The 27,436-nt window shown below is 42.1% G+C and overlaps 1 protein-coding gene across 2 annotated transcripts in view; it reads right to left on the reverse strand.

Annotated features, from left to right (window-relative positions):
- Nucleotides 1-27,436, reverse strand: part of KIF5B (kinesin family member 5B) — a 67,557-nt gene that overhangs the window by 22,829 nt on the left and 17,292 nt on the right. For both annotated transcript variants that reach the window (XM_075125964.1, XM_048837747.2), the window contains exons 8-14: nt 26,672-26,796; nt 23,758-23,862; nt 23,120-23,265; nt 14,784-14,932; nt 11,703-11,896; nt 10,740-10,808; nt 5,383-5,589 (exon numbers count right to left, since the gene is read on the reverse strand). In XM_075125964.1, coding sequence (XP_074982065.1) covers nt 5,383-5,589; nt 10,740-10,808; nt 11,703-11,896; nt 14,784-14,932; nt 23,120-23,265; nt 23,758-23,862; nt 26,672-26,796 — 995 coding nt within the window. The remainder of the gene's footprint in view (nt 1-5,382; nt 5,590-10,739; nt 10,809-11,702; nt 11,897-14,783; nt 14,933-23,119; nt 23,266-23,757; nt 23,863-26,671; nt 26,797-27,436) is intronic.

Below are 27,436 nucleotides of genomic sequence, written 5' to 3' on the forward strand. Positions count from 1 at the left end.
TAAGGGCCCCTTCTGTGGGAAGCATCTCTGTTCTTGGTACCATAATACCAAAGCCCTTGGGCTTTCCTAGACAGTCTCCATCTCAAATGCGATGGCTATAGCTACCTTTAAACAAAAAACAGAAAGCTGGATCATCCTGGGGGAACCTGGCAGTTCTTGCCCTTCTGAACAGTAAACAAATTTCTAACATTCCTGTTCCTTAGCAGCATTCACTTCATCCCAGACAAACATCAGTATGCTGTAATAACACTCAGCATTGTGGCCGCACTGGCAGCAACATACACTGTTTACAAAGAGACCAACAATGTGGACAAGGCAACGATGTTTATGGTTCCAAGACTCAGTGCATGGGCACCAAAGCCAATGCACCCAGGTATTGCAGGAAGCAGAGGACACTGACCATTACAGCTGTTAGGCCAGTGCTTCAGTACAAAGGCCAGGAACACCGCCAAAGGCACCAGGCCTATCCTGAAGTGATCAGAAACTTTTGGTCTCTGAAGCTAAGAGCAGAGTATGGTCCAAATCAAGCATGGTCCACTCTCAAAGCTCAAGATATACAGAGGAGACATCTTACTCAATAAAGCAGATTCAGGCACCTGAGGAGTCAAAGCCTTGACAGAGCAGTAGAAGTAGTGCATGGGATCCAGCTAGGTGTTTTAAAATGATGAGAATGACACCAGTGCCTGCATTTTTGGATTTATGGCACCAATATAAAGTCTCAAATCACTTTTAAGTCTTAAGACTGTTTTTTGAAAAGGACTTGGCTAAAGAACTGTACAAAACCAGAGGAGCTTTCAGGTGTGTTCACTGGCTCATGGCAACAATTGTTAACATATCCCACAGCCAATCATGGATGTTTCTGAAGAATGCCACATGTAAATCATACCATTCTATGACAGGCAAGTTAAAACTGCACTCTACACAGACTTAAAAGGCTCTGGCAAAAACTATTTTAAAAAAAGGTGGAGGGGGAAGCTACACAGAGGAGACTGTTTACACTACTTCTAGTAAAAATGTGAGGCCCATCCTTGTTGCTAAGGAATGATTTACTAAGATTAGAATAAAGCTTGGAATGCAAATAGTACACTTGTATCAAGGCAATTTTCAGAAGCCAAACAATGTTCCAATGAAGTTGGGATTAATAAGCTCACCATCACTGCACATGTTGTGACTCTCTGGACTGCAAAGTAGCACCATGAAACCCCCATATTCACCACGGTCATAGGATATATTTTGTACACTGAATGCTGGTGTGGTCTCATTTTATATCATTTTGGATTGTATGTACTATCATGGTATGTGAAGTTATGAAGTACTGCCCTATGCGTTAGTGAAATATGTTGTGAGGTTGGGAGACATCCATAGCTGGCCTTTCAGTAGGGACAAAAGGAACAACTATCACTGGCCAGACAGGTGTCGATGCCAATCAAGAAAAATCCACTGTCTCAGAGGCTTCTCAGTAAGGACAGCCTAACCCACCTCACAGCAAGGATCTTTCTAGCAGCTGGAAGAAAGTACAAAAGAGGGACAGTGATGTCATCACTTGGCCTCTCTTCCCCCATCTCAAAACCTGGAAGGTCATCTGAAAGACAGACTTTGAGCTGGGGAGATTGGTCCCAGACTGGAAAGGGCATCCAGCCTGTGTACTGAGAACTGTGAGCTGCCTGTATGATCTATTAGAGTAAGAGGCTGATTCAAATCCTCCTTAGTCTGTTAAAGTTAAAAATAAATAAATTCAATTCTATTTCTTATGTAATCAACTTTGATCTATATACCTGCTACTTATAATCACTTAAAATCTTTCTGTAATTAATAAATCTGTTTTTATATTTTACCTGAACAGTGTATTTTTGGTTGAAGTGCTTGGGGAATCTCAGCTCAGATTACAAAGGCTGGTGCATGTCCACTTTCTTTTGATGAAGTGGCAAACTAATTAATGACAGTTGCACTGTCCAAGTGAGTCTTGAGCAATGTAAGACTGTAAATTTCTGGGGTACAAGGTTGCGGTGATTTGCTGGTGGCTCTCTCTAGGATTCATGAGTGGCTCATGGAGCATTCATATAATTTAGCTGGATATGAGGCTCCACCTGCTGATGGCTGAGTGATCACAGCGTCTCTTTTGATCACAGGAGTTTTGCTGCTTGTCACTGGCATAGCTTTGAGAGAGACAGCCCAGGCTGGAGTGTTATGGGGCAACAGTGGTCCCACAGTTCCAGGTCGTACCCTGGGATCCCTGTCACACCTGTGATCAAGGGAGGCCTGAAACCAATTATGGCACAAACATGCCCAGAAGAGACAGGCCTGTCACTGACAAAGGGACACCAGTTGTCAATCATGTTTAAACAGAAAATTTATACCCGAAACAAAAAAAATGTAACTGGGATACATGCAGCAATGACTTGACACCTTACACCGAGTTAAGAAAAGTTAGTGATCAGAGGATCCCACTCCTAAGAAACTTTTTTGATAACTATAATCAGAAGGAAACTAAGCCTCTAAATGCAGACTGAAGTTAGCAGATTTCCAGCCAAGAGGGATGCCATAGGCCTGCTGCTGAGCACAAAAGTTTAGGATAACTATTTGAAGTCCCAAGCTGGCTTGCACACAGACACACAAGAGGGATTCCTGGAGTTAGGTTCTTTGGTGAAGTGCAAATTTAAAAATATTTTTGTACTGGTTCTAGATTGCTCATTTATAAAGTCTTTGTACTACTCAAGTTTGATAAAACCCACGAACAAAAAGATGGAGAAACACTTTCTAAAATCATTCCAGTGTCAAATAATCCTAATTTACCAGCACTCTTGTTCTTAAAAGTATCTGCTATCCACCCAACCTAGAATGTTTGGAGAGAAAACAAAAACAAAACCTTAGAGTTTTTCAGATCAGTCTGCAAAACAACGGCAGAAAACCCTTTTAGTTTTACAGACCTATGAGTGAACAAATTTTTCATTGGAAAATAGTACTGTCCTTGTGGACACAATAGACAAAAGTAAGTTTTCAAGAAATGTGTACATCCTGTAGCAAGCAAGCCCCTTATTATTCCCAACTGCTGGAAGAAAACATTACTTTGAATATTTCTAGGACAGCAGCACTAGTATTTTGTTTGTTCCAACAAATCAGTCACCATCAGGCTAGGAGCTTTAAAAAAAAAAAAAAAAGCTGGGCATGATGGCAGATAGCTATTTCAAATAAGGCCCAACTAGCTTTAGGTTGCTGACAGTCAACAAATACTGCCTCTTATGTACATCTAGTCACCATAGCAGAGAGTTTAGAACAAATCGCTCAAGCTAGTATCTCCAGTTATTTACTCATTGGCATAGCAAGGAAGTGAAATGTAAATAGAGTCAGCACAGCAAAGGGAAGAGAAGAAAAGAACATTCCCCAGACTGGAGTACAGCTGACAGAACTAAAATTTTTCATGCAAATGAAGATCTAGTCTGATATCACAAAATGTTTTTTAATTAAGAAACTCAGCAACTGGTTGGTAAGGAAACAAATGGAAACATCTATGTTGCCTGTATGAAACTGCACAATTTTTATATAAGCAATAAACACAAAGAAAATTGCGTGTTACTAGTGTGATGGAAGCAAAGGCAAAATTCATCCCAAAAACAGAGTAGTTCTGGAAACTGAATCAACAAGAAAAATATTTTACCTGGGTAATAGTTTTGAAAAGTATTGAAAGAATCCACAGGAAAGAGGATTAAGTAAATTATTCAAAACCTGACAAATATTAAAACTTCTGAAGCAGATCAAATAGAAGTATAGAGCAGAATCTTTCTCCATCTTTTGGTTGGTGACATACCGCTAACACCGGGACTAGGACGGAATGAGACTTGGACACCAAAAGCGCAAGGCAAACAGGCACTTCTCTCATCAATAATACAGTAACTGCCTACTTTCCACCCTTAATTGCTGGTAGCTTTTGAAGAGTGATAAGTTTGAATTGCCTACTGCATTAACGTGTTGAGAGTCACCACCTACCTCTGCTCACTTTAGTCAACAAAACTGACTGTACAACCTGCTGCTACAGCGACTTAACAGGATTTTGAAACCCCCCCAAGGCAAATTGCAAAAATTATTAGCTATGGAATAACTCTTCAAAAGGGCAACTCCAAGCCAAGGATCCAGAAGGGAAATCTGAGTGGCAGATATAAATTGCATTTTCTATCTTTCCCATTAACTACGATTTGTTGTTTAGATAATCAAATCAGAACTACACCTCTACCCCAATATAACGCAGTCCTCGGGAGACCAAAAAATCTCACCACATTATAGGTGAGACCGCGTTATATCGAACTTGCTCTGGCCCACCCCGTTCCTTTTTCACTGACTGCCCCCTCCAAAGACCCCTGTTCCTAATCACCCTCAGGATCCCACCCCCTACCCAACCCTCCTGCTCCCTGTCCTCTGACTGCTTCGAACCCTATCCACGCCCCCTGCCCCCCACTCACCGGCAATCCCAGCCCGCTCCACTCCGCCACCTCCCAGCCACGGCACTCCGCTTCCTGCCGCTGGTGCACGTGGGGAGGTTGGGGAAAGGACGCCTCCCGTACTCACCTGCAGCGGGAAGCAGAGCACCGCGGCTGGGAGCTGGCGGAGTCGAGCGGGCTGGGGCCGGGCTGCTCCGCTTCCTGCTGCCGGTGAGTACAGGGAGGTTGGGGAAAGGACACCCTCTGCACTCACCGGAGGCAGGAAGCAGAGCGATGTGGCCCCAGCCTGCTCTGCTTTCCTTGCCTCAGCCCCAGCCATGTTGCTGGGGGGGTTGGGAAAAGTCCCACACTCACCTGTGGCGGGAAGCAGAGCGCTGCGGCTGGGAGCTGGTGGAGTGGAGCGGGCTGGGGCCGGGTTGCTCCGCTTCCGCCGCTGTCGGTGAGTGTGGGGGGATCCCTTCCCCCAAGCCTCCCTCCCCCGAGCGACATAGCTGGGGCCGGGGCAAGGGAAGAGGAGTGGGCTACTCCCAGCCCCCGCTAATCCCCCAGGCCACTCTAGGACTGCGGGGCCCCCAAAAGTGGCCCCCCCCCACAGCTCCTGCCTCCCAGACCCGGGGGGAGAGGAGGGGAGGGGAGGGAGGAGCTCCTGACCGCCCCCGAGACCCTCTGCCCCTTGTCCAACCCCTCAGCCCCAGCCCGGCCTGGCACCTTTAACACGCTGCTCACAGCGACGTGTCGGAGCTTTACCATGTTGTATGTGAACCCACGTTATATCGGGGTAGAGGTGTATTACAATTCCACATCAGAAAGAAATAAAGCTAAATTTCATGCTTTAACACTCAGAAAAGCCATTTAAAAGACAACGTATGTAAGCAGTTAAAAAAACGTTTCCTAACAACAAAAAAGTTACATTACAGACATTTAGTAATTCCTTGACCTGATTTCCTACCGATTTCTGATTGAGTTCATCACTAAGCAGCTCATATTCCCTTGCTTTGTCTTCTACTTCCTGAGATTTCTGATCATAGTTGACAGCAAGTTCCTCAAGGGCTTGTAGCACCTCTTTTACTTCTTCTTTAGAGGCATCGTTTTCAGCTTGGAGGCGATTCAGCTCAGCTTGCATATTGTCTTGGTCCCGCCTGGTAGATGCTAGAAGCTACAAAAGCGATAAAAAAGTAATTAAACACAAGTCGTCACTTCAGAGACATTAAGAAATGCAAGTGAGAGCCCAAACTTACTGAACAGTTTCTCCTAGAGCATAAAGCCTTATTTATTTAGAATTTGTACATGGTCTACCATCATGAAATAGCAATCCCTGAATTTATCCTCAGTACAACCAGATTTTAAGTAACAGATGGTTAAACTATTTGTCAAGGAGAGTAGACAAAGCTCATGTTGTATATTTCAATATCTGGTACAACTGACAAGATCTGCATTTTTATTTAAAGTTAACTATTAGTCAAAACCTTGGGGGATGAGGGGAGGGAGGAGTGGGAAGGCTTGAAAATCATATAGCAGATCTTCCTGGTGAACTTTAAAGAAGTTGCTAATCGTTAGTTTAATTAGAATGTTCTAAACTCCCAACTGACTTAAACGGGGCCAGTACTTCACCCTCTCTGTATTTTAATATTTCATTACTGAATAGGCACATAACCAAGCAGAATGGAGAGTTTTCAAAATATTGAAAAACTAGAGCTGAAACCATTTTCTGAAGTATGGTCAAAGTCTTATATGCTCAGGTCTTGCCTACACTACAGTTTTGTCAACAAAAGTCAGCTTTCATTGACAAAACAGTGGAGGTGTACACACTACAATACTCCTCCCGCTGATTTAATATTCCTGCTATGCCGACAAAATAAAATCACCTCAACGAGAGGAGTAGAGCTTTTAGTGACAAAAGTTAGATCAACGCATTGTCAGTATCGACACTGTACTTGTTTATGTTGCTCTAACTGGCTTCCAGGTGTCGTCCCACAATGCCCATCACGATTGCTCTAGTCAGCAGTTTGAACTCTGCTGCCCTGAAGAAACATAGGCATGCGCCCCTTCCCCGTTTAAAGGATTGTGAATTTTTAAAATTCCTCTTCCTGTTTGCTCAGCATGGACAGTTAAACACAGCATCTTTCCAGCTGACCACGCCGGCTTTCCGCAGTAGACACGCTCCTGTGTGGAGTACACCAGAGTGATTGGATCTTCTGGGTCTGTGGGGAGAGAAGGCTGTGCAGTTACAGCTTCATTTCAGCCACAGGAACTTTGATACCTACAGGCTGATTGGTAGAGGGATACAGGAGAAGGGGCATGAAAGGGACAAGCAGCAGTGCTGTACTAAGACCAATGAGTTGAGACAGGAATACCAGAAGGCAAGGGAGGCCAACCGTCACTCTGGTGCAGTGCAGAAGACATGCCGCTTCTACAAGGAGCTGCACACCATCCTTGGCGGCGACCCCACCTCGACCACCAAGAGCCCCAAGGATACTTTGGGAGGACTTGAGGCAGCGAACAGTGGAGTCAATCCTGAGGACGAAGTGGTAAAGTGACAGACGAGGAAGTGGAGTTGGAGGCAGCTGTGGAACACGACAGGGTCATCCAGTGGCGTGGTTAGTCTGGACCTCTTTTTGACTCCAGAGAGGTCCAGCCAGTCCCAGCACTCCAGTTCTGGTATTCCTGAAGCAAGGGATGCGAGCTCTGGTAAGCTTTGATTTTGCTTTGATACAGCACAGTGAGAAGAGATTGAGCTCTCATGTACTTTGTTATATGGTAGAGGAGGGATAAGGCACAGAAACTAACAAATTTCTATGCAGCGTGGGCCCAGCGGATAAGTTCCTTAATGTACACCAGCATGTCCCGAGAATCCGCCATGGAGATCTCTAGGAAATTTTTCTGTAGGTATTCTGCAATCCTCTGCTGAAGGTTCCTTGGCAGAGCTGCCTTGTTTCTCCCCCCACTATAGGAAACTGCCACGCCAACTAGAAATTATTTCTGCAGGGATCAGAGCAACACACTGGCGAGCAGCATACAGACCCAGTCTGAAGCCACATGCATGCAGGAGATACACCCTGCATCCTAGGTTATAGGAGTGAGATATTGGGTTTGATTACCCAATATTCAGAATACTCTCCCTAGATGCATGTAGTGACCCTCTTTGCAAACCACCCAGACCCTTTGTCTCCTCTTGCTCATTCCCCCGTTCCCAACCCCACCCCATCCCCGTCAAACGCACCACATTGGGACTCTCACCAAGCTGTGTGATAGCAAAGGGACAGTGAGAAAGAGGTGTGTGTAACTTTTGTGATTCATGGTTCTGAGTGAATTCACAGTACTGTCTCTGTTAACGGTTTCTTTGGCTTCTGCAGATGTGCCCTTGAGGACCATTCCTCCACACCAGCAGAGCGCCTCAAATCAGATAAGGCAGCAAACCAGGAGGAGAAAGGAGGATATGTTTCGCAAAGTGCTGCAAATCAACAGAGGCAGGAGCAGATGATAAAGCTACACGACACAATGAAAGGTGCAGTTACATGCAGCTGTGAGAGCCATAATTGAGAGACTGTTCCTCATTACCATGTCCCATTCGAAAAAATTTGAGAGTTTCATCCTGTTATTAAACTTTAGTCTTTGAAATGAAATGAGTCTATTTGTTTCATACATGTTAGTTGGTGGCTACTGGCAGGAGTATTTGCTCAGTACAATTAAAGCTCAGGAAGCAAGCACAAAAGGGGTTGTTCAGGGTGGCAAGTAAATATTGCCTGGCCAAATGCATCACATAAAGACATTACTGCGAATCATTGTCAAAATGTTTCTTCAAAGCCTCCTTAATTCGAATAGCCTCGTCCCTGCTGTGCCCCTCTAATTGCCCTGGTATCTAGCGGCTCCAAATCAGTAGCCAGCTGATCCACCTCAGCACTCTATCCCTGGGGAAACTTTTCTCCCCTCACTTTGCAAATGTTATTCAGAGCACAGTCGACTGAAAATGATCAACCTGCCAAAAAGGCAGCACCAGCAATCTTCTAATCAGCCAAAGTCACATTAAATGGTCATTTGGCACCTACTGAACCACTCCTTTCCACTGTCTAGGTTCCTGGTGTAAGGCTTCATAAACTACAAGAGCAAGGAGTAGATGGGGTCTCCCAGAATTACTATGGACATTTGACTCTTCTGGTCAGGAAAGGAAGTTCCACTGTGCGGCTTTCTATATAGTCCAGTGTTCCTAAAGATCATGCACCTTTCCTGACCACGCCGCACTGATGTCAGTGAAAAGGCCTTGGTGATCCACAATGGAGAGTAGCCCTTCCAGTTGATGTACTCCGTTGCAAGATGGTCTGGGGCCAAAATTGGGATATTTGTTCAATCTATTGCCCTGCTGCAGTTAGGGAATCCCATTGCCTCACAGTCATCCACTATTTCCTGCACATTACCAAGAGTCACAGTCCTTCATAGCAGATTAATGGCCCTGCACACTTGCATCACTGCAGCTCCCACGGTGGACTTTCCAACTCCAAACTGATTTGTGACTGACCAGCAGCAGTCTGGAGTTGCAAGCTTCCACACAGCGACCACCACTTGCTTTTCCACAGTGAGGACAGCTCTCATTCTGGAGCACTAGGATGAGCTCTGCACACAGTTCCAGGAAGGTGGATTTGTGCATCCGAAAGTTCTGCAGCCACTGCTTGTCATCCCATACATGCATCACAATGCAATACCACCACTCAGTGATTGTTTCCCAAGCCCAGAACAGACAGTCCACTATGTGCAGCAGCTCCATGAATGCCAGCAGCAATCTTGAATTATTTCTTTACATGGCGGGCAGCAGGGCAGGCAACACTGATTCACAGCTCATGAAATACTGCAGAACTAGTCCCATTGTGTTCATAATGCTCATTATGCTTTCAGGCAGAGATGGTGGGCACACAGTTAACAAGGGCTGCTGAAAAACAGCACAAGGTCGGAAGCCCATGGAATGACAGGACTGAAAGAACTGCATCACGTGAGGATGAGTATGCCCCCATGATGCACCATATTCTGCTCCCAGAGCTCCCAGCGGCAGGGTTGCACAGTGGGATAGCTTCCTACAATGCAACACTGTCGATGCAAGAGCCCTCACTGTGGAAACATTCCGCCAACCCAAGGAGTGTTGTGTGGACATGCACAACTGATGTAATTAAAGTGGCTTATGATCGTCGACGTAACTTAAGTCCTTCTTCCTCATCCTCAGATGAGGCAGTTATAGTGGAGCCTATTTCTTCACCTTGGGACAATTTTAAGACTCATCAGGAGTTGTTGAGTAGGATGGCTATGGCCCGAGATATCCAACTAGAGGAGGTCCAGGAAAAATCTCTCAAGCTGGTGGAGATTTTGACATCTGCGGCTCCAGCCTGAATAGCTCTAACTTAAGTCAATATAACTCTGTAGTGTAGACATGGCTCAAGACAAATATTTAAAATGAAGTAAATCTATTTTCTTACATAGGAGAGCCAGGCAAGGTTGCCCATGCTTCCCTTCTGTTTTCTCTAGCAATGGAATCATTTGCATCTAAAATTAAGAAATAATTCAGTGACTGAAGGAGTTAATTTTTTGTAAAAACATATCAGCTTTGTATGGAGATTAGATATTAAAATTACCTACTCAAAAATCTGTCAAAATTAACAGAAACAGAACGATCTGGTAAAGCTTTGTTTTTTAAATAAATTATACCAAATTAAATACTTTTGGTTGGCATTACACAGCAAGAGCAGATTAATATACAATTCATAAATAAAAAACATTGTGTCCAATACTTCCAGCAAACCTAGATAAAAGGCTAACTGTATAAAAATTATGAGGTCAACTCAATGCCTTGGAAAACTGAACAGTTTTGTGATCAAAATATGGTGGTGATTAAAATGAACACTACTTAAGAGGGTTTTTTCCCTCCATTTCATATTCTTCCTACAGAGGAACACAAGTATTTTGAAACGTCTGAAGAATGAGACTTCTTGACACCCATGGAAAAGGTGGGGAAGACCTACTGTGCCAAAACTCTTAACAGACACACTAAGTTGGTAAAGGGGTTTGTGAATCTGTAGCTACTGTCTGGCCAAAGTATATCAAACTGGGAGCTCTGGATAAACACTGAACAGTTAGATTCTAACTTTAAAACTGGAGAAAGATTATGATGTGGTAAATGAATAAACCAGTTTGCTTATATAATCATCCTACTTTCAGTTTACTGAAAAGTTAGTTGTGACTTTAAGGTGGTTTTTTTCTGTATTATCCCCAATTATTTGTATCAAATGAAAAACCCAAAATAAAATACACAATAGTGAAACTCACCTCTTCCTGATCCAACATTTGTGTCTTCAACTTTTCTACTAATTGGCTCTGCTGATTGATTTCTTCATCCTGCAATTAAAACCAGCAATCCATTGAACAGTTTGAACACACAAAAATCTCAAATACAGATTAGAAGTCAGTTGTTCATCAACCTTTCCATGTTTGGAAACAATTATTAAACTAAACACAAGACCGATGATTCATGGACTCAAAAGGGATATAAAAAAAATATAGCAGGCTTCTAGCTTTATATGTATTTGTCGTAATTTACCTTGCACCCAAGAGCAAAATCCTACCCCTTTGTTATGTCACAATGTCTTCTCCAAGTTCAAGAACTAGGACATGTCCCCTCTGTAACTCCCAAGTAACCTACTTTGGATGAAAATTCTCCTGACTTCATATAAACTTCTTACTTCAAGGTATTTAGTAATATTGTTTAAATTTCAGAGATATGTAACCAAATGGCATATTTTGTAAAATATAATAATGGACAAATGAGCAACATCTCTCAGCTTTTCCAAAACAGATTACTCAAATGTCAGTTTATATGCATATTACCTTCCCCTCCCCTTAGTATTGTATCCTCAGACATCCAACTAATCAAGAGCATTTCAACTAGTTGAATGCAGAACATTCTTCAAGACAACTCAACTCTACCTACATCAGACTCCGTTTTCATCTATTTCCTATGCTCTGCCCACTTTGCTTTGTTCTTTCTATCCTTCCATTCTCCGTCCCCGCCTGTTGAAACTGAGAAGGAGAATGCCAATTAGTCCCAAATGAGGTGATTGTTTCTGTTGTGTTTAATCCATGGGAACTGCAGTCAGACCATGTTATATGGATTGAGAACACCCACCATGCTCATTTGAACTAACAAATGAAGATTTGTCTGAATTAAATATCAACCACTGTAGCTCCAAATATGCTTACTAAGAGATTTTATATTTAACAAGAACAACATACCTTGTCATCAAGTTGTTTGTATAATTTAGTAATTTCTTCCTCACACTTTCTCCTTTCAGCATCAGTAAAATTACCAGTCACTCCAATTGTAGCAGCTGGTTTATCATTATTGATAGCAACATCCTTATCCACTGCAAAAGCTTCCAAGTTGGCTTTCTCTTTGTCAAACTGCTCATCAACTGGTACAGTCTCCCCTTAAGTAAAAAGATTTTATAAATATGTTCTCTTATCACAGTTAGTTTAGAAATGTCTTTCAAAGTGAACTATCCCTGAGAAGTTATATACGAGATAGTCCCTAGCTATGACAGGTACTAGTTAAATGGTTAATAAAATATTTCAGAGAGTTTAAGGGCCTGTGACATACAGGAAGTCAGACTTGATGGGCGAATGGTGTTTTCTGGCCGTAAAATTTCACCCAGTTATTATTTCAGTTAATTACTGAGTCCAATAACTTGTGTGCTTGAGTAAGCATAATTTGTTTGACTAAAGCATAAAAGCTAGATCCCTTTCTAGAAGTTATCTGAAAGACTGAGAATTCACCACTTCCTTTGATAGTTTGGTCCAGTTGTTAAATCACCCTCACTTAAAAACTTAGGTCATATTTCTGCTTCAGCTTCCAGTTTGAGTCTTGTTATGCCTTTCTCTGGTAAATTAAAGAGCTCTTTAGTACCCAGCATTTCTCCCTGTGAAGGTACTTCTACCCTGTAATCAAATCACCTCTCAATCTTCTTATTTTTGACAAGATAAATATATTGAGCTTTAAGTCTCTTGCTGTAAGAGGAACTCTGTGTAAGCCTGAAATCTTGTCTTTCACCAACAGAAGTTGGTCCAATAAAAGATATCAACCACCTTGTCTCTCTCTGATAAGGCATTCTTCAAGCCCTTGAATTATTTCTACGGCTCTTTTCCACACCCATTCCAATTTTTAGAATGTGGACACCAGAACTGTACACAATATTCTAGTGTCAATCACACCACTACTATACACAGGTCAAATGATCTCGCAATTCCTATAGACCCTACTTCCTTGTATGTACATCTAAGGATCACAGACATTTTAGCTGCAGCATCACACTGGGAACTCATGCTGAGTTGCTTGTCCACTATGATCCCTAGATATTGTTCACAGTCCCTGCTTTCCCAGATACAGTATAGCCTGCATTCTTTGTTTCTAGATGTTTAACTTTGCATTTGGCTATATTAAAATGCATATTGTTTGAATGGCTTTACCAAGCAGTTAAATAGTGTCAATATTTAGTATATAAATATTAGTAAGCAGTATCAAATATTTACTAAACAGTAATTACTATTTAACACTGCTATTGATACAATCAAGTCAAGTATTAATCCCTGCATAACCCCATTAGCCTTCCCACCATTCAATGATTTCCACTGATGATTACTTTGAGATCTGTCAATTCACCAGTTCTTAATCTATTTAATTTGTGCTTTAATATTGCATAGTGCTAATTTTTTAGACTGGTGTGAGTACTAAATCAAACATATTATACAAGTCTAGTTCATGTATGTAATTACCTTTATCAGCCAAACTTGCAATCTCAAAGAATGTAATCAGGTTTGTTTGATTAAACCATTCTGATTAGCATTAATTATATTCTTATCCTTTAATTAATAGAATCCTGTTAATATTAGTATTATGAAAACTATCTTCCACCCACAGACAGTAAATTTTCCAAAACACAGCATTCTAAGTTTCTGCTTTCCATAATCCCACAAGTGCTTCCCACGAAGAACTTTTAACATATTAGTGAACATTTACTTTAAACAGCCACAGTTCCCCTACAATTTAATGTATTTAAAAAGTACAACAGTTTAATGCAGGGGTTCCCAAACTTGGTTTGCGGCTTGTTCAGGGTGAGCGAGACACGAACCACAGCCACTGGGAGCTGCGAGCAGCCATACCTGCGGATGCTCAGGTAAACAAAGTGTCTTGCGGCCCGCCCTGGGCTTATCCTGAACAAGCCACGAACCAAGTTTGGGAACTCCTGGTTTAATGCAATCAATATTTTCCTAGAAGTTAAACACCTAACACAAATACAGAGTCTACTGAAGTAAAAATCCAGTAAATTGAAAGCTAACGCATGTCATCTCAACTGGAACGTGAAGAAATATTCTTAGCCACACGTTTCAGTAGTTTCAGTCACAATTTATTTTAAAAGGAGTAAGGACTACTGCAGTAGCCTCAAAGATTATATGCTATTTTAATAGCATTTTTCATGATTATACAACCCTAGTTTTCACAGGCTATTAATGTGCCTGTAAAAGTTTGTTTCCTGGTTAAAACTGTCAGCGAAGTCTTATAGTAACACAAACTGAATTGGAAAAATAGATTTGGTCAAAGTTATATAAAGGTAAAAAATAGTTTACCTTGTTTAGACACCTGCAACTGTACCAAACTAACTTTTTAAAATTAATTTAATAAACTCAATACACTAATTTGGAAAAGAATAGCAATTAATAGGTCTTACCTCAGATTCACAAAATGCAAAAATATGTGTAACACTGAAGAGTTAACCTAGAATTCAGTATCGTTATGGTTATAACGAGCCATGAAATGCAAAGTTGAAGATGAGACTTCAGATTGACACTACAACTTATGATTTATCAGTTTTTGATATATCCATTTTTTAAAATTTACTTTTCAATGATCCATAGATTCCAAGGGACTACGATGATCATCTAGTCCGGGGATGGCCAAACTTACTGACCTTCCAAGCTGCATCTGATAATTTTCAGAAGTTTGAGCCACAAGATACAATCTACCCCGCAGGGCTTCTGCCCTGATGCCCCATGACATTTCCACCCCGCAACCCCCACAGGGCAGAAGCCCCTAGCCCCACCACCCCGCTGCAGGGCAGAAGCCCCGAGCTTCCCCCACTCCCCGTCTGATAGGTGGAGAATGGGGGGGGGGGGTGAGGGGCTCCAAGAGCCACAGTAACTATAAAAGAGCTTCATGTGGCTCAAGAGCCACAGTTTGGCCACGCCTAATCTAGTTGGACTAATTCAACTATCTTCACTAAGCTAAAATTCACGCAACAAAAAAATGTAATAACTTCTTACCATTGCGCCATCTGTTGAGCTCGTTTTCAAGCCACTGTATGGTGTTACGCAGTGTCTTGTTTTTCTCTTTTTCTTTTTCATACTTTTTTTTCCATTGTTCTGCAGTGAGTTCCACATTGACACAGACTGTGTTCTTAATAGTCTTAGCTCTAGATAGGAAGATCAGAAAATTAGCCAGGCTGAACAAGTCTGATACGGAGATTCCAGCCTTCCCACAGCTTGGTCAGACTGATTCATTACCTAACCTATCCAGTAGGCACAAAATTGTGCCTGACTGTGTCCTTATTCTTCTTGCCACATAGAAAACCTTCAATAACTGTGATAAGACAACTACAAAGTACATCAAAAGTTAAGCAGTGAAGTCATTAAACATCCAGTCTACACTGCGCTAATCAGTTCCCCTTCTAAACCACCCTCATCTTCCTTCCAACCATCTATAGATAAGCTCCATATGCTCAACCACCGCCTTAACTTCAATCATAAAGATAATTCCAGCGCCAGACGTATGCAGATTTTAATTCTGCAAATTCTACATAAATGAAGAATAACTAATGTGGACTCAACGAAGGGGAATGAAGTAGGGTTTACACTGAGAATATATTGCCTGAGGGAAAGGATGTGCGCCCTGACAAACTATGTTCTCTAGTTTAGGCAAAAAGAGAAGTTACTGTAGTTCTTTGAGATGTGTCCCCCGACAGGTGTTCATGTGCCCCACACACCTTCAAATGGAGATTTTCCATTATCGTTGTCTGTTGAGTCCCTGCATGTGCCACTGACATCTTCATGTCCAATACTGAAGCTGTATCAAACTGCATGGGTGAACCTTCCTCAGTTTCTTCTCCACATCCGAGTCTCAGAAAGAAACTCCGAAGCAGAGAGGAAGGAGGGCAAATAGTGGAGCACCCATAGGAACGCACATCTCAAAGAACTACAGTTACTGCATAGGATGAGTAACCTCTCTTTCTTTGAGTAGTATCCCTATGGGTGTTCCACTTCAGGTGACTCCAGAGCAGCATCCCCATAAGGTAGAAGGAGATTCAGAGTCAAATAAGTTAAAGGAAAACTGCAATGCCAACTGCTGCATCAGATCTGTAGGCATTGACGAATTGTCTGGAGAAGGTATGTGCCAAAGACCATGTAGCAGCTCTGCAGATATCTGAAACAGGGTTGTTTTGAGTAAAGTCACAGACGTAGATTGTGACCTCACTGAATGAGATGACACCGGTATTCCTTTTGATAGTCCCAGGATAGAAAAGGCATAACCTTTTGGTCTGTCTGCAAAGGAAGTGAACAGTTTAGGAGAGCCACAAAAAAAAATTTAGTTCTATCAAGGGAGAAGGATAACACCCTTCTGACAGCTAGAATTAGGAGGACAGCCACCTGGCTGGAACTGTTCAGTTTTGGGGGAAGGGGGGGAAAAACTGGTAACCAAATTATCTGATTTAGATGAAACTTAGAAGACACTTTAGGAAGGAACTGGGATGCAGCTGTAATGGAAACCTTATCCTTGTAGAATATTATGAAAGGAGAGTCAGTCATTAATGCCACAAACTCTCGAACTCTGGGGGTTGAGGTAATAGTCATTAGGAAGTCTGTTTCCATAGAGAAATTCAATAAGGAGTAGGTCATCGTCAGTTCAAGAGGAGGCTTCATATGACTTAAGAACCAAATTAAAAGGTCCCCAAATGGGGTAGGGACTTTCATCCATAGGAAAAGATTTCCCAGACCTTTCATGAACCCTGTATTTGCAGGGTGAGCAAACAGGGAGAACCTCTCAATGGTGGTGTGAAAAGCTGTCAGGGCAGCCAGAGGAATCTGGAAGGAACTACGTGAAAATCCTGCTTTCTTAAGCTGCAACAAGTATTCAAAAATGAGCAGAAGCAAGGCAACTTCATGGACAGCGTTCTGGAGTTCACACTAGTGAATAACTCATTTCCACTTTTAAAGATAAGTATTTCTGGTTGAATCTTTCCTACTATTGAATAATCTGTATTGTTACTCTCTAGAACAGGACAACCTCTAGCCCTAAAAACCACTGAGGAGCCACACCTTGAGGAGACTGCTCAGATTCGCATGCAGCAGTTGACTGGCATCCTGAGAGAGAAGTTCAGGTGTGATCAGAAGATTTATCAGTGGATAAAGAGCTAGGTGGAACAGGAAAGGAAACCATGCTAGCCTTGAACATCAGGGCTTTAAGGATGACTCTGGTCTTGTCCTGTCTGATTTTGTTGTCATTCGGAGGATCAGAGGCATCAGGAGAAAAGCATAAAACTGCTTTTTCATCCAAGGGAGAAGGAAGGTATCCCCCCAGGAACTATGACCTTACCTTCCCCAAAGCAAGCAAATGGCATTTTTGTTTGTAGTTGTGGCAAAGAGGTCCACTTCTCGAAACTCCCAAGTCTGAAAAATACCAACTAGAACCTGGAGATCCAACTACTGTTCATAGTCTTGCGGAAAACACCTGCTGAGAGCATCAGCCATGACAATGTGTCTGCTCTGAAGTTACACTACTGAAATTCCTATGCAATGTTTTATGCACCAGTTCCATAATATCATTGCTTCGGCACACATTGAAGGGAATCTCATTCCTCTCTGCCAGTTGACATAGAACATGCAGGCTATGTTGTCCATCATGACCTTGATAGATCTATGCCTGATGAGAAGCAGAAATTCAAGGCAGGTGTATCCGATCACTTTGAGCTCCAACAGACAGAGATGGAGGGTGGTTTCCTAGGATCACCATCTCCCCTGCATGGTTAGAGAATCAAGGTGTGCCCCTCCAACCATCGTAACAGAGATGAATCTGTGGTCATGGTTACCGATGATGTTGGTTGGAGGAAGGGAACCCCTGCTGCTACCTTGCAATGGACCTTCCACTAGTCTAGGGAATACTTCACCTGCTGGGGAACTGACACCTATTTGTCTAGACTGTGCCTGTTAGACGAGTAAACGGCTTTGAGCCACCCCTGAAAACAGTGAAGGCATAACCTTGCACACACAGTCACAAAGGTGCAAGCTGCCATGTGACCAAGATGAAGACAGTTTCTGACTGAAGTATGGGAGCTCCCTTGAATAGTTCTGACAAGGTGTGATAAAGTCACAAATCTGTCCATGGGCAGGAAGGCCCTGGATGCCAAGGAATCCAGGGATGCCCCTATAAATCATATGTTTTGACCGGGAGTCAGTGTGGATTTTTCCACACTGAAGACCCAAGTCCAAGAATAGAGACAGTGCTGTCTTTGTGGCAGACAACACCTCTTGGTATGACTGATGCTTGAGTAGCCAATCGTCAAGGTACAGAATACCTTGTAATTGCCTAACAATGCAATGTAATTGTAATTGCCTAACAATGCAAATAGGCAGTCACCATAGATAGAATCTTTGAAAACACTCTTGGAGCCAAGGAGACCCCGAACAGGAGCATCTCGTATTGAAAATGATCCTGGCCTATGACAAAATGCAGGAACCTTTTGCAAGGCAGGTGTATCACTACATAGAAGTATGAATCTTGAAGGTCAAGGGCCAAAACCAACCCCTGAATATAGAGAAGGAATGGCAGCTACCAGAATCACCATCCCTGACCTTTTGAGGCCTCACGAATTTGTTTAGAAGTCTTAGATCTAAGATTGGTCTCCACACTCTATTTTTCTTTACTACAAGCGAACACCTGGGAACAAAAGGCCCCTCCCCCCCACTTCCCCTATGCTGAGTGGGGACCACTTCTATCACCCCTAAACGAAGAAGGGTTTTATTTCTTGTCTTAACAGTAATTTATAAGATATGTCCCTGAAGCGGGAAAGAGAAGGGGAACAAGGAGGGAGGTAAAATGGATGGCACAGCCCAAAGATATTACTTCCATCACCCATTTGTCCAAGGTGATACGTTCCTGTGGTTATTCAAAATGGAACAGTTGGTCTCCAAATGGGAGGGAGGTGGACAAAACGTTGAAGCTGGCAGGCTAATGCGGCAGGAGAGGTCAAACCCTCAATCATCCTGTCAAAACTGATCCTTCAGTGACGAAGCCTGTTGTGAAGTTGCATCAAATGGGGGGAGCCTCAAACATCTGTGTGAGACACAGACCTGTAAGCTTGCCCTTGCCAGACAGTACCGATAGCTTGAAGTGCTTTGCAAATGGTGCTGATGTGTCTGGAGGCTTATTTGGTACCAAAGAACTCAACAAGGTAACAGAACAAGAGTAAAAACTCTGATGGTACAGAACATCTGAACTTGTTCTGACCATCTCCACTAGATGGTATCAAAGCCTTTCCAGAGCCATGTTTAGCCTTAGGGCTGCGGCACTTTCCTATTTCACCAGTTCTGGTGGAGCTCCTTGCCTCCATGGTACTGAGCCTCAAGGATGACGTTTCTGAGGTGTCAACCTGGTCAGAAAACAAGGTTTTGGGGGTTGGATCCCTGAGAGGGAAATTAAAGCTCCTCTTACAATGTTTAGAGGAGGTCTGAGGATTTCCCCTTTCTGGGAGAGTGTTGCACTAAGGTCAAGGAGGTGCTAGAGGCTCAGAGGGAAAACTGATGTACAGGGGGGTGCACCATCATCTAAGAAATCAAGTTGTAATGACTGTTCTTCTGAGCCCTGGATTTGAAGGGCTAAATAGAAGTTACACTTCTATAGTATGTTCGACTCTCCCAGCAGCAAATGCACTTTGTGTGTCTGTCACTAATCAGGATGGCCTCTCTACACAAAAGGAGGGCCTCTCTACACATTTAAACCCCAGTGAATCAGGCATGTCTACACAAAAGGATGGCCTCTCTACACATTTAAACCCCAGTGAATCAGGCATGTCCCTCTCAGGAAGGACTTTCCCAGAGAATATAAATTTAAAAAAAAAAAATCAGAACTAACTACTAAGGTAACTAAACTGAGAAAGAAACAAGCTCAGCAATAGCTGAGGTACATGTAAAGAAGACATGCTAAGTTCCGTCTCAGGCTGAGGCAGCTGAGAAGGAATTGAGGGCGGTTCACCCGCGCAACCTGATATAGCTTCATTGTGGGCACAGGCGTGGGAACTAGGGATGCTGCCAGCCCCGCGCCCGGGGTCCTGGCTGCCAGCCTCAGCTGGCGGGGGTGGGGGGAGGAGGTGGTGAATATGGGTAAGGGGGCTGGCTTTCAGCATCCCTACTATTAAAATTGTTTCAGCGCCACTAAGTGTGGGACACAAGGATATCATACGCGGGCTGAACGGACACTACTAATGAAAATCTCTAATAGAAAGCATGTGGGGTGCACGTGTACCTGAAGTGGAGTGCCCATAGGGACACTACTTGAAGAAGAAATGTTTCCCCATATGATCCTCGGTTATTTTTATTATGAAACCCTAAACTCCAACAAAGTATACTTCTCACTTCCTGACAGTCTCTAGTATGCCTCATTCCTCAAATTGATTGCTATCACATATACACCTCTACCCCAATATAACACGGTCTCACCTATAAGATGGCAAGATTTTTTGGTTCCCGAGGACAGCGTTATATCGGGGTAGGGAGAGGAACTGCTCCCCGCCCCAGCTCACCTCCGTTCCGCCTCCTCCCCTGAGCGTGCTGTCGCCGGTCCACTTCTCCCTCCTTCCCCTCCAGGCTTGCCGTTCCAATCAAGCCTGGGAGGGAGGGAGAAGCGGAGCTGCGGCGCACTCATGGGAGGAGGAGGAGGCGGAGCAGAGGTGAGCTGGGGCGGGGGGGGGGCCCTCAGCAAGTAAAGGGGGAGGGGGTGCAGAAGAACCGCTTGCGGTAACACGAATTCGGATATAACGAGGCAAAGCAGCCCCGCTCCCCGGAGCACTGCTTTACCACGTTATATCTGAATTCGCGTTATATTGGACCACATTATATCGGGGTAGAGGTGTACATACCTTTGGTGGATTTAATCTAAATTGTAACTAAAAAGGAATGTTACTGTAAATTTTTAATTGATGCTGGTTACTCTGGAGACAGATTTTATATTTCTCTCTAAAATAGGTAAAAGCTCTCAGAAGGGCGTGAGAATTAATGTTACTAAAGCATTTCAAGATGCGAGTGAAAGACACTAAGTGTATGGCTCATGAAATGAGATGGTAGGAACGCGATACATTCACGTTTTATGAAGATGAATTATTGGGAGACCAACTTCTATAGAAATTACTTAGATAACAGTTCAGAGGAGAGGAACCTGGGAAACTAAGGATGTTAAGCTCAAAACTTCAGTCTTTCAGGTGAACTTACTCTCAGTTACTTAGTTTCCTTGATCTGGCAATCAGAAAACTTTTTGAATCACTCCACACAACAAATTCTTTCCATACTAAAATGTTTTCTCTGTAAGGCCAGCTGGAAACTTGATCCACTAAATTAATTCCTCAGATGGATGTGTTCTAAGTAAAACAATGGCTGGATAAAGAGGAGCAGATTAAGAAGAAAAGTCAACTCACTTTTCAGGGGATGGAATTATTAAATTGGCAGTTTAAAAACAGAGAATTAAAATCAGACAGAATAATAGTAGTGATGGGAGAACAGATTCATGTCAAAAATATCCAAATTCTTAGAGTTCCTAATGATAAGGATTGCCTGATTCCTTTGTTTTTTTGGAATAAAATGTTTCTCTATATTTTGGATTTAAATATAAAATGAGCCTGTATTAGTAATTAAGTGTTAAAGAATTCTTACTGTAATGCACGTTACAGGAAACGGGCTAGAGAGCTCAATCAGGGCAACAATTTAAGGTCTTGCCCAGAGGTAGAGAATTGTGTGTGCAGGCAGGGAATGAGTGGCACACAGATGGCTCAAATAGTTCACAGTAACTGGGTTCAAGAATCTGACCCTTCATTTCCATTTGAAAATGGTGTAACTGATGCACTGTAACCATTCAGATTATCTATAGTATGTTAGCAGTTATCTATTTTTCAATTGTTTACTTTGCACACAGTCTATTTCAATGTTTTGTTGGCAGTTACATGCCCTTCCCCAGGGACTTGTAAGGGAACGTTTACCAGTAGCCACAACAGCAAAGTGAATCTGAAGAGGCAGAGATCAGGACTATGAAGCAAGTGTCTGTTTCCTTCTCTCTCCTTCTGCCTCCATATATCTTTGTCTATTCCCCCCCTTATTGTGTGTACATCCCACCTTACTTTCTGCCCTGAAGTTTGCTATCCCATCCATTGATCTCTTCTCCCCACCCCCAGGTCCAAACTCATGTCCCACATGCTCAAACCCTCATCCACATCCACCGGGTTTTACTGGACATCCAATAGTCAAAGACTTATCCCATCTAGGTGTTTACCCTGCACAGAAATGGAGTCCTCACTGCGTAGGGGAAACACCCACATAAGATGCCTATATCCATACACCCCCACCTGCTGGGATTCCTACCAGGGTATTGTTGCTGGATTTCGTTCAGGGACTAGCTGAACAGCATAGTTGAAATTTGAACCCCTCTTTCCTCAGCTGCCAGAAAGGAGATGCAGCGTTCTGTGTTCCCCCCATTCAAAAGCCTGAAGAGGGCTTTGGTGTGGTCTCTGCTACTCTACCATTCACTTTTCTCATTTCTGAGTTTTCCTCCACCACAAATAGCTCCAGTGACAGCCTTTGCTACTGCTCAGTGCTTTGCTAAGCAGCAAAAGAGCAAGATCAACAATTCCCTGTTTCACTGAAGCACATAAAGGTAATGAATAGTAACAGCCCCCCCCCCCCCAAAATCCTCATACACTCTGGTCAGTATTTACACTGTAGCATGGTAAGAGCAGCTGCAGAAGCGAGTACTGGAACTCTGCAGTCTTAGGCAGACAGCATTAGATCAATCTTTTCTTCCACAAGGAAGAGAAGCTTTATTTTAAATGAAAGTAAACTCTGCTGAAGAGGATGATATTGGTCCACGACACTCACAAAAAAAGGTTCCTACTTGCCATGATGAGTGGATTTTTCAAGCCCTGCTTAATGATATTTTAGGCACACTACATAATCGGGCACTAAAATGCTTAGCAGCGTGTATACATGAGTTAAAGTGTTTATATTATATTTGATATAGGAACCGTAACCATCTGTAAATTTAAATTAAAAATTATTCTGCATTAGTGCCTTTCTGCACTGATCTTTTTGGTTTTTAAACAGAAAGAATGAAGTATTAATGTGTATATTTGAACATGCAGTCAGCAGCAGAATTTAAGAGCTCAACCTACTTGCTTGATAAGAGCAGACATCTTTTGCAGTTATTTCATCGAAGGCGTTTACTTACACCAATCTTACCAGATAAGATGCATGGGAGTGTAATAAAAAGTTGCTTGCACTTCATGACTTACAAGTCTTCAATGAGACAAATGTCTCTCCCGACTAGCATTTTTAAATTGTTTACTCACCTTTGACCAAACAAGAGCGTTGATTTAGTTTCAGACTCATTGTATGATGATGGAGAGCAGCAAATTACAATAGTGGTTCTGCAGTTACCACCCAATGAATCCTGAAGGATTCTGGTCATTTTACTGTCACGATATGGAACATAAGTCTGGAATGAATAAATGTATAGATTAGCATATGTTTGAAGGACTAAGTTAGAGTTGACAGACAACTATCTAGTTTGTTGGATAAGGATCTGCGCTCAATTCAGCTAAGCCCAATAAATTAGCAAGAAGATAATTTCTCTTCAAGTTCTTAAACAATGCCCAACACAGTGGTACAAGAACAAACCTTTCAAATAAGAGAGAGTTATGTCCAAGCTCTTGTACTTTTAGGGTAAAGGAAACTTCCATTAAGATATTTAATATAAGCTTATATAATGTCAGAAGATTATTTAAAATTCTGATTTACACAGCAAGAGACACTGTAAGAGACACTGTTGCACTTGCAATGTAGTGATACAATGGTTGAGATTTTTAAGGCAATGTATGGGAGATGTGTGGTTAAATCCCATGCACCTCCTTGAAAATTTCAGCCCATATTTCCTGGGCACTATTACATCTGTATTCTCTCTTTTTCTGGACTTAAAAAAAACACTTACACTGCTTTCAGCCAAAGCAGAAATGACATTTCCAAGAGCTGAGAGAGACTTGTTGATGTTCTTAGCTTCATCCAGCAGAGCACCTTCTGCTCCAGTTTTACTAACCTAAAAAAGATTGAGTAAATACAAGTAAACGCTCTAGAAAGCATTTTTCAGGTTCAGTGCTTATAAAAAAGCCTGAACAGCTTGCTCTTTTTTAAAACCAAGTGTCGCTGTAGCACCACTAACTGGCAGAGCAAGCTGGGAAAATGGATTCCCTTCCCTCACTCCACACCACCCGAAGAAAAATTCTGATTTTCCATCAAACAACAAAAGTTTTCAGCTCAAGACTAATCAGTATTTCCAATGAAAATCAAAAATTTCCCAAGGAAAGCAGACACTTTCTATGAAAAAATTAATTGAATTGAAAACCCAATTTTGGTGAAAAGTCTGACCAACTGTACTCACCGGTCATTTAAAAAAAAGGATTGAATGCAAACAAACAATTCATGCATAATGCTAAGACTGTGTCATGGTTATTTTTAGTAAAAGTTATGGACAAGTCACAGGCAATAACCAAAAGTCCCTGACTTTTATTAAAAATAACTATGACAAAATGGGGAAAGAGGAGGGTCCAGCACCCACTGCTGCTGGGCCTCCAGGATTCCCCCTACCCTCAGTGACAGACTGTGGGATCCCCCTGTTCCCCTCCCCGCAGCGGCCTGGAGATGCGGGGGTCTGCCCGTGCCACCGGGTTGCCCCGCTGGCTGACAGCTCCAGCTCTGCTACTCCGGGGCTGAAGCGAAAATGTCAGAGGTTCCTGGAAGCAGGGCTTTGGAGCAGAGCTTGCGGAGCAGCAGGTTTTTGCCTGGAGCTGGACCGGAGCCAGAGCACAGCTCCAAAGCCCTGCCTGGAAGTCACCAATTTCGTGACTTCCATTACCTCCGTGACAAAATCTTAACCTTATTCATGTGCAAAAGCTAAGAAATTCGAAGTTATGGACACCAATTAACCCAAAAGTCAATCAAATCAGGCAGGAAAGTTACCATCTTAAACAACAGGGAAAGCCGATATAGACCAGATTCAAAAACAGCCTCTGCCACAAAAAAAAACCTCAGATACAAGTTCCCGACACTGAAAGTCTATAAGAGCAGAGGAGATTGCAGTGGAAAATTACTACAACATGACTTCTTTCAGAAGGTACGTGAGGGTCATGGATAAAGATGGGAGAGAATGAAGAACAGGAAGCAAAAAGAAAAGGAGTACTTGTGGCACCTTAGAGACTAACCAATTTATTTGAGCATAAGCTTTCATGAGCTACAGTTCACTTCCGATGAAGTGAGCTGTAGCTCACGAAAGCTTATGCTCAAATAAATTGGTTAGTCTCTAAGGTGCCACAAGTACTCCTTTTCTTTTTGCGAATACAGACTAACACGGCTGTTACTCTGAAAGAACAGGAAGCATCACCGGTTCCTGCTAACACCTGTCCCCAGATCTGCTACCCAGCCTAGTTTCCTAGTCTAAATGCCCAACCTTGCTCTACAGTTCTATGATCTGCATTTCCCTTCCCTCACATTCTCCCAATCTACACTGAAAGAATTTTGAAGTTACGTTTTATTCTATTAATGTAAACAAGTGTTAAGTGTAAACAACTACAACACAAATACATATACTATAAGGTGGGTGCACAATTTGTTGGAAAAAACTGCTCACTGACCATTTTTAGGAACCAGTAAAACAGTGAAAGGGATTTGACAACATGGCCACTTTTTTAACCTTTCCTTGTAGATCAAGTTTTCTAAACTTTTTGTAATTTTTGTTGCACTCCTCTGGCCAGATACTCACAACAGGATCAGGCCTGGAAATGCCTTTCCATGATGGCATGTCTCCAGAGGGGCAAGGAAAAGCTCTGACAAAAAACCTTGAAAACCTTGGGCTTTTTATACACTATAAATAAACAAGTGATGTCACAGTGGGTTTTTGGACCTTAACTAAAATCAGACAAAGCAGTTCAGGGCTGAAACTTGCTCTCTTCAAGGTTTCCTCATCTCACTTTGCCATATTTTTCCCTAGTTACAGGAGTAAGCATTTATTTTTAAAACAAACTAATATAACTAATTATTTCCTGCACCTGGTGGGTACCCGATTAGCCATGTTTTTCTTTATTTTTATTACCTCAACCTAAATTCTAAGTAAGATAACACTGGTATTTCAAGGGTCACTATAAACTTAACCTAAACAATCCCCCTTTCTCATGATCTTATTCTTTTTGGTCAAATGCTTTGTGCCTATCACTCATGCTACTATCCAAACTCAATTTAAACACCATAATTCACTCAGGCCTAATGCCTGATGGACTATAGGGGACAAGCAGAACCCCATAAATAGGGAGCTCACAGTACTGGCAGAGTGGTGCACAAGGTGACTCCATTCAATGGAAATAAGGAAGAAATTTCCACATAACAGCCTTGTCTCAGAATTAAGGTTTCTCAAGTGCATTTCCAGTCAGCGTGATCACCAGTTAGGACAGCGTTAACACAAGCAACCACAACCTACACAATATCCACACTGACACCACCTTCACAACAAACTCCTTTCAATTCCAACATATAACCAATCACAACCCACACCTCCCATTTGTCATATCACACTTAAACAGGGACAATGAACTTAAATCTACTTTTTTCCATGTACAAAAAAAAAATCACTATACCTTTTACCAAATTCAAGCTTATCTATCAATAGGGAGCATATAAAACTAGCCTATACTGGAGTTAGGGTTTCATATATGAGCACTGGAGTTGAAACGAGTCATGAAGCTGACTGAGGAGTCAGAATTATGATTTGTGTATTCTTAGAAAGTGATACTTGAGCTCTACGTTAAACAAGGTTCTGTATGTTCCTTTAGTTTTCAAATATATAAAGACGAAGTTACCTTTTCACTACCTGCCAAGTCCACAAGGTAAAGTTTTCCACTCAGTTTCTGTTCTGTTTGAGTGTTTTCTTGTTTTACATTAATAAGGAAGATACTATGACTTCGAGAGCTGTGTTCATTCATATCTATAATGCAAATATTTAAGAATTTTCAAAACACTTGTTTATACAACAAATCTGCACTGGGTAACAATTACTCTAATTTGACCTTAGCTGAACATTTAGTATACAACATGAACCTCTCACAGTGAATATCTCTAGAGATAGACAGCCTTACAGTAGTTTGTGATGAATACAGTGTATTTAAACGAAAGCAGGCAAATGAAGGGTCTATCCCATTTTATTCAATAGATTAAGTCAGCTTTTTTCCTACACATTTCTATTAATAAAATGTAAAGTATATTGACATTTACTAGTCTGGCCTTTTACTCTGGGCTTAAGTATTTTTGGAGTTTATTAGAAACACTAGAACATTTGTCACTTTTTTTTCCAAAGCTGTTACATACTGACCCAAAGTGTAGAGTTACCTTTAGAAACTATTTCATTTTTGTTATAAGATAATGATTTTTTTTTCTTTATGCTTTATAGCATAGGTAAGATGTGAAACACAAGTAAACTTTCAAAGACACACATTTCATATTGAATTAAAACAGTTCTTTGAGTTCAGTAACAGAAGTCTAAGCTGATTTACTTTGGAGGTGAAGAGGGAGAAGAAGAGCCCCCTATTTAGTCTTCTCTCTAGCTCTGTGTCAGACAGAAACAACCC

The sequence above is a fragment of the Caretta caretta genome, chromosome 2 (genome assembly GCF_965140235.1).
Source record: "Caretta caretta isolate rCarCar2 chromosome 2, rCarCar1.hap1, whole genome shotgun sequence".
NCBI lineage: Eukaryota > Metazoa > Chordata > Testudines > Cheloniidae > Caretta > Caretta caretta.